Here is a 12,790-nt window from a genome sequence, read left to right as displayed (position 1 = left end):
AGCCAAGTCTACTTCTGTAATTTCTCAGTCTACCATCTAAAGAGTACAGGCAAAGTGAAGCTGGAAAATGGGGGTGAGCTTGAAATGGAGAGCAACTGACCAGCCAGAGAACATGAGTTTGAACATTTTAGAAGGAAGTGAACTAACGATCGGGCTAGCAATTTTTGCTCGTCATTATGTTGAGTCAACCAGAGACGACCATTCAGACACAGCTGAGAGCTGATTGAAAGTCTTTATTCTAGCTGGCTGGAACTATCTTCAAGTGTTCAGGACTTACTTAAGCTTATTGAGAGCAAGTATTTTAAAGAGAAAAACCACATTCTGGTATCTCCCTTGGTATCGACAGAAGTAGATTTGCACACACAAGTTATTAAACAGAAGCTACAATAAGTTAGCTGGGAGATCTTAGCCTTGGATCCTACAATAGAGTTGGGTAAATTCTGACTGGGTTCTCCATTAAAGAAGTCAAATTCTCATTAAACCTGAAATCACCTCAGCAGGAATTCAAGATGGAGAATTCCCTGCAGTGCCTTTCCCTGTCAAACATTATTTTTCAACTTCTAAGACATATTAAAGGAAGTGAATTGGTTGTGAAACAACTTGGGTTGAGACACAAAATGCAGCCCACACATTGTGAAACCTTTGAAATGCTTGAGAGCCTAAACTGCTCATGTTTTAAGAGAATGATGGAAGTCACAGCCTCACTAAGAAGCTCAAGGCTTCAGTGCCCACCCACTGATATACCTGCAGTGTAAGCCTATACTTATAGGTCTCCAGGTCCCATGCACCTATGTACTAGGGATAAAAGCAAAAACAATAAACGAATAAATCCTGATGGCTGTCAGTGGTTTGTTATATAGTTTCATCTCTGTTGTAATGAAACCAAACATGGTCAGGGAAAGTGTCTTACTCTGTGTTTTATTGTTGGGAATAGACATCAAGGCCACAGCAACACTTATAAAAGAAAACGTTTCACTGGTGCTCGGTTCTAGTCTCATCAAGCACACACGCAGACATGCTACCAAAGACGTAGCTGGGAATTCTACATCTGAATCTGCAGGCAACATGAGCAGAGAGAGCGGCTTGCATTTCTGGAACCTCAAAGCCCACCCTTAATGACATACTTCATCCAACAAGACCACACCTCCTAATCCTTTCAAATAGTGCCACTCCGTAATGAACTTATAGGGGCTAGTATTATTAAGAGCACTACAGAAGGTAAAGGTTTCTTTTTCTAGATTACAGTCCACCATTAAGAGAAGTCAGGTCAGGAACTCAAGATAGAGCGTGAGGCAGAAACGGAAAGAGTGATGCTGGCTTTTGCTTAGCTAGACTCATGCTTAGCTAGCTTTCTTATAGCACTCAGGTTCACAGGCCCAGAGAATGAGGTCACCCATATTGGGCTGCACCTGCCTCTGTCAACTAACAACCAAGAGCCCCCACATACATGTCCATTGGCTAATCTGATTTGGGCAATCTCTCAATTAGGATCCTCTTCTCAGGTGAACCTTAGCTATGCCAAGTTGACAGTTAAGGCTAACCAGTACAGTGTGGTCTAATCTCAATGTCTTAGTCAATTGTCCCTTGGTCTTGGTAAATATCTCCTTTTCTTTACCAATGTGACAGGGGAGTGAGCTGAAGAGTTATATCTATAGGCCATTAACTTTGTTTTGTGATGGTCTGTGTATCCATGGCCCAGGAAGTAGCACGATTAGAAGGTGTGGCCTTGTTGGAGTGGGTGTGTCACTGTGAGTGTGGGCTTAAGACCCTCCTCTTAGCTGCCTGGAAACCAGTATTCTGCTAGCAGCCTTCAGATGAAGATGTAGAACTCTCAGCTCCTCCTGCACCAGGCCTGCTTGGACACTGCCATGTTCCCACCTTGGTGATAACAGATTGAACCTCTGAACCTGTGAGCCAGCCCCAATTAAATGTTGTCCTTATAAGAGTTTCCTTCATCGGGGTTGGGGATTTAGCTCAGTGGTAGAGTGCTTGTCCAGCAAGCGCAAGGCCCTGGGTTTTGGTCCCCAGCTCTGAAAAAAAAAAAAAAAAAAAGAGTTTCCTTCGTCATGGTGTCTCTTCACCATGTAAAAGCCTAAGACAGGTTTAAGAAAAATGAGATCCAATTACTTTTAAAAATTTAAGAAGTAGAAATACCTATTAATATTTCTATAAATATATATGAGATCTGTCAGTGCAGCCCCTGATCTGTTACACCACTGTTATGTTATTTCCTCCTCAAGCCACCCACACACCTTTCCATTCTTAGTGTTTTGGAAATTAGTACCAACAGGCTGTGTTTTCACCTACTCACAATGCACCCTTAACACAGCAGGCCAGAGTCAACGCTTTCAAAGCAAGAGTCAGGAACTCTTGCCAATAGGAGAGATGTTGGCTGTTAGAGACATGGAATGAACACATTGCCGAAGTTCTGCTTTGTATCTTTAAAGAGAGTAGACCCTCTAGGACCAGAAACCTTTGCTCCATAATCTTACTTTGACACTAATAATTGTGGATCCAATTGTGTCTAATTTTGCATTTCTTTGTTATATAGGAAAGTGCATGTTGAATGGCTCGAGAGATAGCTCAGTGCAGAAAAGCACTCACTTTCCTCTGGAGGAACAGAGTTTGGTTCCCACACCACCAAGTCTGGTTCCTCACACCCACCTACAACTGCAGCTGCAGATGATCCGATGCCTTCTTCTGACCTCTGCAGACATTCACATGCAGCTACATGAAAACATGCACCCATACACAGTTATAAAACATTTTAAAGTGCACAATGAGTATCTATCTCCAGTATAGAAATCAGAAATTCAAAATGCTCCAGAATCCTAAACTGTCACAACACCACCAAGGAGAAATTTCATCCCTGACCTTAACATGACAGATTCTAGTGCAAGTGCACTGAATTAATTATTTCACAAAATCGCCTTCAAGTATGTGAGAAAGGAACTTGTAAAACACAAATCAGTTTTGAGTTTAGATCATATTTCTAAGATAACTTATTATGCCCAGTTATATCCTAAAATCCAGTGCACTTTTCGTCCCAAATACTTTGGGTAAGGAATATTGAACCTGTCCTATAGCAAACAGGTAATGGCATGATTAAAGTGAACCACATAATTAAAGGATGCGTCCTCACATTTTTTATTTTGACCTTGAATTCACTTATAAAAACTTAATGATATTCCAAGGTTGCATAAAAATGAGCGTTACACATTTTCCTGAGAGAGATATTTTACACTTCCCTCACAGACAGTTGTCTGCTGAAACTAATAGAGAAAAGGTTCCCAGAGGAATAATCAGGGTACTAAAATCTTGCAGTTTTCTTCTAGAAGACAACTGATCTGAAGTGTTGATTTCCAAGAGTACATGAAGAGAAACACTGAAGGGTGCCATTCTCAGCATTAGTTCCGGTCATGAGAACGTAGCCATACAACTTTGATCCTTGGCTTCCTCCGTCAGTAGATAAATAATAGCATTCCCTGCCTCGCTTTAGATCACAGGCAGAGAAAATGACTTGAGAGCATTTTACAAGTAATAAAATGCAGTCACATTTTTGTGTGTGCACATTGCAAACGCAAACCAGCTACAAAAAAGATATTTGTTTTGATTTTGTCAACTCTTTCCTAATTACCTGTTCTACCTACCCAATCCCCCAAAAAGTAGAATTGGGGTACTTTTGTGGATTCGCTATACCTCATTTTACCATTCATGACTTCATAAAAATTCTGTGTATCGAGGTGTTTGCCAAGAGTGGAGGATAAAATCAACTTCTATTCTGTAACTGTCTTTGCTATAAAGCTTTGATAAGTGGCACTGTGATTGCATAACACTAGATTATATGTACCTTTTGTCACATGTTGAAGCCCTCCTTTCTTTATACAGCTTTCTTTTTCTTTTCTTTTTTTTCAGAGCTGGGGACCAAACCCAGGGCTTTGCGCTTGCTAGACAAGCGCTCTACCACTGAGCTAAATCTCCAACCCCCTTTATACAGTTTTTAATAGCAAAGATCATTTTCATAGTGCTACTCTCTATAACCAACTTCCTCAGGTCCTTACCAGATGAACTTATTAGTTTCAGGTTCTTCTTTATAACCTCGGAAATATGGCATTTCCATATTTTTCTGGGCCACCCAGTTATTTTATGAATGAGTGTCTTACTCCACATATAAGACTTTTTCCAGCCTTACTTTATGCTATAAGAAAGTCTACTGTACGGAAAACTCTCATAGATGGTTTCAAGATAGATGGACGGCATTAAAAATGACAACCAGCTTTTATCAGTGTGTATATTTTTTATTCCAATTTGGTTTGCACACCAAAGGAAATTATAAGGTAGATCCCCATCTTTATAAAAAAAAGTATTGTAAAGTTATTAAAAAAAACTGAAAACAGTAAATTTGCATATCAAAATCCCACGAGTTGGACTAGCACATCTTAAATTATAATTTTCTGCCTCCACACCAAAGACAAACTTATAATTAGTGACCAGTGCTTCAGTAGCTGGCTAACTCTGGAACTTCAGGAAACCAAGTTTTCAAAAGACCCGGCATTTCTTCTATGCCTTTTCATAACAGCGAACAGCAACGACATCCCCAAAGGTGAGAGTCTGAAATAGTCCAAAGATAATTGAATCTTTTTACCTAGGACCATTCATGATTGAATTTTTAGTCACGTATATGACTTAAACATTAAGGCAAAGGATGAGGACATTGATAAGCATTAAACGTTGTGTGTATTCTTGTTCTCCTAACCAAACAAAAGAATGCTCTTGTTTAATGAGTGAAAAGCATGCTTACATTATTGAAATTTGTGAAAATGGAAAAGAGGTAGAAACTGAGTTGGAAACTTAAAGTTTTAAAAATCCCCTTTCCGGTAAATGATTAAGGAAACTGGAACAAATTGGACCCAAAAAAGGCACACGATATCACTGTGGCCTCAACTATTTCCTTTGAAGGGACTTAGATTTTTCATAGGTTTTCATAACAGTTTTCAATCCATAATTTTGATGGACTTTTTTTATAAAAATACAAACCTTTGAGCTTATGATATCAAGAATGGCCTATTCTAAGATCAGCAAGGATATGTCAGTACAGTGTTCTCTCTGCCTGACTGTTGTGTTTAGCCCATGTGAATATAATATAGGTGATTAGGTGGCAGTGGCATTGAATTTTGACTCTCTTATCCGAAGGTGAAGAATTACTACAAAATCACCTTAAAGTACTAAGATGTGTACCCAAGCTTTGGATACCAAACATACGTCATGTTTCAAGCATTGGTGTCATAATTCAGTATGACTTTGCAGTAGTCTTGATTTCAGAACTCAGTCTTGCCTGACCACTGTCAGGATTTCGAAAGATGAACTTGCTCTAGCTTCGTATAAACAAGAAAGCAATCAAGGCTACACCATAAAAAATAACATCAGAATAATTGTTAGAAATGAACTCTTTGCTGCTTTGTTGATGATTCAAGAAAAATCTCTGCTTCCTGCTCTCCAACGTTCTACACATGAAAAGTATTTCTGTTCAGAATCGTTCTGATTGCAATATTAAAGGAGTGGGCACTCTATTCTATACTAGCAGAAGCAAGAAATGCACTTTCTAATCTTAGCAGGAATTTGTAAAGGAACCCCAAACATCCCTAAGAGCAATAAGTAAACTTACCCATATCATTATTATCTAAATAATATTTTTGGTTTTGGTTTTTTTTTTTTGATTGTGAGCCTAGCCTTTAACTTCTAAGTCATCTCTCCAGCCCAACATTTCTGTTTTTAAAACAGTCTCTGCAGGCCTAGATCAAGGCCTAACTTCTTCTATCACAAGGAAAATTATTTATCAAACTATTTTTATATTTTATGATATTTATATTCCTAGCTGTCACTGGACATATGTTAAAAACTCAGCTGATTCATTAAAAATTAAAAACAACTGTAAGGAAGTAACGTCAAACAGTTCTAGTAAAAATTAAAGTTTCACCTTCTGTTAAGATTGTTTGCACTGAGCTCTTGTAAACTAAAATACCTAAAATGTTTAAAATGCCTCAATTACATTCTCTAATAAATAACGTCACTGATATTCAGTTATTTTATGTATTCCTATCAGTTACCTACATATATTTTCCTAATTAAAAGCTTACGTTTAAGTTCCAATTGAAGGCCGTATATTCACAGTCATCCCATTGACCACAATTCTTAGCACACATTTTTGGGATAAATTTATGTATAATTTAAAAACTCTTCTTGTGCCAACCTGAGGCAACAACTAGTTCTGAGTCTTTTATTCCTCCTGTTTTACAAATTGTTAAGGGACATTGAAGGCACGTGTAGTTAAGAAGGAAAAGAGAGGAAAAGTGAGAAGTTAAGGAAGAGGAGTCCAGAGGAGAGTGAGAAAGGGGAGAGAGGCAGCTAGAAAGGAAGCAGGGACAGAGAATGCAGACTCCTTAGGACTTACCACAACCATTTTGCCATCCTTAATTTCTCTGACACAATTTGTTTCTTTGCCATCCCACTTCTGCACATGAATGAGCTTGTCTCCATCCAACCGAATCACAGACTGAGAGCAAGAACAAAATGCAGGTGACTAACAGGCAGAAGCCCCCTTCCTACAGAAGTCAAATGGCAGCACTATTGGAGACGACCATAACTGAGGATGTCGCCTGTAATATTCTAGTAGCATTTCATCCTCTATTACTTTCAAGAGTCTCAGTCTTTCCAAAATGTGGCCATTTATAATTCAACACAAAAACGCATACCCACCAAATAACTTATCTAAAATATACAAATCATGGCTATAGCACAGCAGAAAGGGCAACAATGGCATAGATCAGAAATAAAAAACACACAACTAGTCGCTCTTCTTGTTTAAGCAAAGCTTTGCTGTGAGGCTGACTAGTTGGTCAAGCTGTCATGATCAGACAGAAAAAAATAAGGCATGGGTTTTTCTTTCAAATAAACACTGTTCAATATTCTCTGGGTAAAAGTTGCTATAGAATGTGAAAAATGTCAGACAAAAGAATAGCCTGCAAGTTTGGCTATGGAAATTACTCAGGGTCTAGGACACAACTAGTGTACCCCAGAGTGTTAATTCTGGCTCCTTCTCCCTGAAGGGGAATTCTGAAAGCTTATTCCCCTGCTCTGTGTCTGCGATGCAGAGAGATTGGGAATCTTCATCCCTCTGCCCCGACCCCACCGGCTAAAGCTGCCTCTTACCTTACAGTTCCTGTCATCTATGCTCGTTTCCTCAAACTCTTCTCCCAGCTGGAAACTGATCTCTGTGTTCTTGAATGTGCATTGTGTCCGGATCACCACTTTGCCGCCTTCCTGACTGATAATCACCGTTGGTTTGGTCACATTTCCCACTTGCCTAGTGGCAAAGCCCACGCCTGAAACAGCACAAGGAGCCGGTGCAGTTAACAGTGACTTCCAAAACAGTTCATATAGCAGAAATCAACTTGCCACTCTGAGAATCCAGAATTGGATTCTAAACTGTAGATTTCGTTCAAACCTGATTAATGGTTAATCCATGAGCCATGGACGAGCTGAGCACAAATAAAGAAATATTGAACGACCCCCTCACCTCCCTCTCCCAAAGCTACAGAAGCTTCACATTTTCCACAGACTATCAAACCATCCCGTTATGTGATCCTGGGCAAGAAGGCAGAAAAAAATGCCACAGTAAGAATTTATTTAAGTGTCTGGTATAATTAATGCAATATGCTCAGCCAGTCTCTCAGAAACCTGGGGAGTAAAAAAATGGGGGTTTCTAAGAACCAAAATACAGAGTTAAAATGAGAACAGTACGTCTTATTTTTACCTACCCAGAGCCTTCATGTATTCATCAAAATTCTGGCTGTCTGTCAGCTTCCAGGTGGCACAGAAAGCATCTACCATCCTTGCCCTTCTAGTCAGCTGAAAGTAGGTAGGAGCTGGAGGAACTCAGGTCTTACCCACTACCGTAATTCACAAAACTCCTTTGCACCTCAGCAGCAGCCCCTGCCTTTTTATTTGGAAAAGAAGTGGGCAAAAAGCCAATTAATTGAATAGCTAACTTGTCTCTTTCCAGTAGGCTGCTGCGGGGAGTTGGGGCGGGGGGACGGGGAGGGGCTGGGCCAATGACTCCAATCCTCCTTGTGATTTGCTCTGGCCACTGGGTTAGCAGAGTAGGTCAAGATCCTCCCAGTTGACACACAACAATACTGATGCCCAAGAATGCTCCATAGGAAGTCAGCGGGGCCTGGGAACCGAAGACAGAGATGAGAGAGGGTTTTTCAGGTTCAGCAGGGGGGAAAAATTGGCAACTGCATTCTCAAAATGGGAGGAAAGAAGAGAGAAGGATAATAGGGCATTCAGATTGACTTCCTTTCGCTGCTGGTTACAAATGAAGGCCTCCTTAAAGAAAAACCCCCCCGAAATGCCAGATTTTTCAGACAAAGGAGTTGGAAGGATTTATTTTAGTTTGCTCTTATATTTAAACGGAGAGCAAAATGCAGATTCGAATATGCCGAATTGGGAAAGGATACAGCGCATGAGTTAAAACATATTTCCTAGATGAACTCGGTTTGAAACCTACTTAGATTGTCAACGAAACAGACAATCTAGCTAAGGAGGCAACACAAACACAGTGGGCTTGCTCTTCATTCTTTCGCAGAATGTGAGAACCAGACCAGAGTGGAAAAGGAGCATTAAAAAGTGTGGTTAGAATTCGCTAATGAGTTAGCGAAGCAAAGAGGAGAGTCTTTTCCTCCACCTCCTCAAGTGGGCTACAGAATTGATATGGAAAAGCTGAAGAAACAACCAGTTAGTAAGATCTTCAAGGACATCTTGGTTTCCTAAGGCCACATCTACCTAAATCTGAGGCTTGCATACAGGAACTGGAGGAGTGGTGGGAATATCCCTATAAACACCCCTGTAGAGCTTGTTTGTGCCAACTCAGTTTACAAGCTTGCCAGAATAGCTGGAAGGTTCCCGTAGAGGAGTTAGAGGGGTCTGTGAATTTCCTCTTCACCTTGAGATTCTCCCTGCTTTAGAGATGTATGGATCCAATAGAAAGGCATTTTCCCAAGCTCAGAGAGAGTCTGCTCTTCAGCTCACAATACATGTGCTCCATTCTGCAGCACATGTGGAAGACACGGGCTCAGAAAGCTTTAGCCTATTGCCGCTAGCTGGGTGGCAGTGCTCCTGTTTATCATAAACACTTGAACTGTTTCCATACATGTTTTCCTTCAAGTCTGCACTACATATGTGAAGGGTTCCACAAACTTGTGGAGCCTACCGAAAACCTGCCAATTATTTCTAACGGTTTACTCTCACGAATGACACTTGATGTGAAGACTTACCTCATTTTGCTTCCCCAGTATTTAGCAGTCATCCCTGCCCCCCTCCACCATCCGCGTAGATGTAAACAACTTCTGGCTTTGCCTGATTCTTTAGCAACTGCTACCACACTGTTCTCAAAGTATCTCCCGGAACCAAGCAACCTTCCAAACACATATTTGCGTTCCCCTCATTACTAACAACACTGAACATTTTTATGTGCTTTCCTGTATTTGTATCATTCATGCAGTGACTATTTAAATATTTTCCTACTTTGAAGTTGGGCTTTTTTCCCCTTTCTGCTGTGCTGTAGCCATTTTTGTATATAAGCTATTTATATACAAAATACAAATGGTGGATGTGTGTTTTTGCAAAAGTCCTTTTTTAATTTTCTTTGTTTTCTTGGTTAAAATAAAAATCTCACTAATATGTCATACTTCACTATGTATACATCTTAAGCATGTATAAATTGGATTTATGTTAGTGGTACCACAGTATAGTTGTTTTAAATTTCTAAATCTGATCTTGTCCTCTTATTCAAACTCTTATTTAAACCTTTCTTGCACTTGGGTTAAAGACAGAAACTTAAAGCATCATCTAAGCCAGACCTGTCCCTTATATTTGAAGGAGGCAGAGCATGTGTTAAATAACTCAGCTTAGCTTGCTGAAATATTTGTCTTTATGCATTTATCCTCTCTCTTTTTCAGACAAAGAGTACTACACAAAGGGTTTATTCTACCTAAAAGTGCAGGTGCATATAATTCTTTTTTATATAGAATTATAACTCTATAAATTTTATAATTCCTTTCATAGAAAGCATTTTGTAAATTTCATACTGATTTACAGAGGAGAATTTTGTTATGTAGATATGTACAGTAGAATTTTTGGAAAACCCAATCTATTTTGTGACTACTTAAACCAACATATCTGAGCGAATTTAAATAACTAATTAAATAATACATACTGAGTAAAACATGCACAGAATACTTACTGCTTTAAACCAGGAATATTTGATTCTCTATTGAGACAGTTCTTGAGCAGAAACTGTATTCACTGCGCTAAGGCAGATTCAGCCAATATTTTTCCCCAATTACCTAAACCTTGGGATAATGTACAATCTGCTGAGAGTGTAATTTATATGCATCATAAAATCAAGAAGGAAAGGTGACAGACTGACTGATGGACCCTTCCCCTAGGGTTAATTTCTGTACGTGTTAGCTGGTGACAATGAGACCTCTAAACATTTCCAGGACCGGTAGTGCTGGTAACAAGGCTCAGTGGTAGAGTATGGGCAAGGCTCCTTTGTCAGCAAGCCAAGGGAAAATAATGAAATCCATTAGAAAGGTCTACTTATTTAAGTAGTCAAAGACAAGGGAAGAGAGGGGCTTTGAGAGATCCTGGCAAATCTCCACAGAAGGCCGAATCTCTGGGAGCTTGCTTTCTAACAGTGCTCCCTTTCAGAAAAACAGAGAGTAGCCACACATTTTCACCACTTTTAAAAAAAAAAAAAAGGCCAACCAAGATCCTGACCAATACACCCTTTCCCAGGAGTAGATGCTAAGAGATACAATCAACATTCAAGATATTTGCTTGAATTTCTTTCCGTCGCCTAATTATACAAAATTGTAAGGGAACCTCTGCGTGGTAGAAATGAAATATTGATGGCCCGTGCTGATTTACTGTTGCCGCACAGTGCTCCTGTAATCAGCAAGAGAGAGAGAACTAGACACCCCTCCTCACCCCCTTTTCTAGGAGCTCACTTGTCTATCTTATCTACACTTTTTGCACCATCTCCACAACCGAGAAGCTAAAACTGCTCAGTGCCTGAGTTGTTTAGAGGAGGGAAGATCAGAGCCTGCATCCCCACGTTGATTGAGTTCTGCTTGCTGCATTTGACGAAGAAGGTACGGAGGAAGTGAAGCGGGGAACAAGGGCCCATAGTGATGAGAAGTGATTTGGTACATGCAGAAAATACCTAGCTTGGACCAAGCAACATTTCCTCTCTTCTCTACTTCCTGCTGTTTTGTGCTGTCTACCTCACTTTGTCTAAGTAGCCTCTTTCCCCTATTTTTTTAAACACAGAATATAAAGTAAGTCTCTAGATTTCTTCCAGAGACAACGTGACTCAGAAGATAGTTTCTCTTATGCCAAGACCATTATAAAACTTTCAGGTTCAGGACCTGAATAATAGCAATAGCAATAGCTGTACGTGCCCCAACAAAAAAAAACAAAACAAAAAAAAAACAAAACAAAAAAAAAGCAGCTCATTTCTCAATTTCTTATTAATTTCAGCATTTAGCTCAAATATTATTTCCTCCCAGACGACCAATCCAGAAATTCACAGTTATGCCATCTTGTCGTTTTGTGTCTAATTCATTGTTTAATGTCTTTCCTCCTCATAGGAGCACAAGTTCTTGACGCACCTGTTTTACTCTGTGACATAGTTAATGCTCATTGTTTGTCCGAATATGACATCCACAGTGTGAGCACAAGCACGAAAGAGTGAGAGCAGAGAAACAAAGGACTACAAAAAGTTGATACATTGCTGCCTATATGGTCACTGCCAAGTCTTTATCCAAACTGTTTTCTCTTTGAAAACTATGTTCTCCAAGGCAAGATTCTCAAGCTTCCTCTTTATCCCTATCATAGTAACATTTAGGTGTGTAACCATTCTATTTGGCAGAGTGAGCCTAGGTGAGTGGCACCTAAAAATGCAAAACAGACAAAGATCTTGTGCAATAGTCATTTTTATTCAGAGCATCAGAATATATATATATATATATATATATATATTCTGAGGACATTCTGAGATATTTAGCAAGGCCAAATGAGCGAAGTTCATATGAGTTTAGAATTCCTACCAAGGCTGTCTTTCCAAGCAAAGGCAACCTTGGAAATGTCATCTGAATAATAATAATAGTAAAAGATGATGAGTGATCTGAAGTAAACCCACTTTTGTTTACTACACCTGGGATGGTCTGAAAGCACATTCCAAGAACAAACCGTGTTATGGAAAATCGAAAATCACAAGACTTTTATCTTGTTTTCTTGGAGTTTTCTCACAAGATCCCAAAACATTCCTAACAAAGCTTCATTCATGGACTATGTTCTAACAAACTGGGCATTAAGACTAAGGTTTTAGGTTTTTCTTTAATATTTGAAAAAAACTCATGTGCAATGGTCTAAGAGAGCACTCAAATGCATGATGTATATTTTAATACAAGTGTGAAATAATCTTGTTTCTTCTCTAGTGGGAAAGACTGATGTTACCAGATACACATAGAATATGCTCTTTTGATGTATCCTCAGGTCTATGTATTATGAGTTATTTTCATTTGTATATAGATAGGACTTTTGTTTATTTTTGCTGTTCTTACAGGCTTTGAAGATTTCTGTTTTCTTTCTACATAAAATATCAAAATAAGCATTAAGCAATGGCTAGGAAGCAGGTACCTTGTTAAAGGAGTATTAATTTAGG

General features: G+C 39.3%; 1 protein-coding gene across 3 annotated transcripts; it reads right to left on the bottom strand.

The window, feature by feature from the left end:
* Positions 1–4,277: 4,277 nt before the first annotated feature.
* Fabp7 (fatty acid binding protein 7) lies at positions 4,278–10,452 on the bottom strand. 3 transcript variants are annotated; one of them, XM_063279555.1, is made up of 5 exons: positions 10,304–10,452; positions 7,818–8,233; positions 7,210–7,382; positions 6,452–6,553; positions 4,278–4,611 (listed from the first exon to the last, which is right to left on the bottom strand). In XM_063279555.1, the coding sequence occupies exons 2-5, from the start codon at positions 7,888–7,890 to the stop codon at positions 4,561–4,563; spliced, it is 399 nt and encodes a 132-aa protein (XP_063135625.1). In that variant the 5' UTR covers positions 7,891–8,233; positions 10,304–10,452; the 3' UTR covers positions 4,278–4,560.
* Between the last annotated feature and the right edge of the window lie 2,338 nt (positions 10,453–12,790).

This window comes from Rattus norvegicus, chromosome 20, assembly GCF_036323735.1.
Source record: "Rattus norvegicus strain BN/NHsdMcwi chromosome 20, GRCr8, whole genome shotgun sequence".
Lineage (NCBI taxonomy): Eukaryota > Metazoa > Chordata > Mammalia > Rodentia > Muridae > Rattus > Rattus norvegicus.
This window is presented reverse-complemented; position numbering and strand designations above follow the sequence as displayed.

Bases quoted from the DNA above. Each gene is read 5' to 3' on its own strand.
- Fabp7 (XM_063279555.1), bottom strand. From the start codon at position 7,890: ATGGTAGATGCTTTCTGTGCCACCTGGAAGCTGACAGACAGCCAGAAT. The intron at 6,554-7,209 runs GTAAGAGGCAGC...TCTTGCTCTCAG, and splicing joins TAGATGACAGGAACTGTAAG to TCTGTGATTCGGTTGGATGG. The intron at 4,612-6,451 runs GTAAGTCCTAAG...GGACTATTTCAG, and splicing joins AGGATGGCAAAATGGTTGTG to ACTCTCACCTTTGGGGATGT.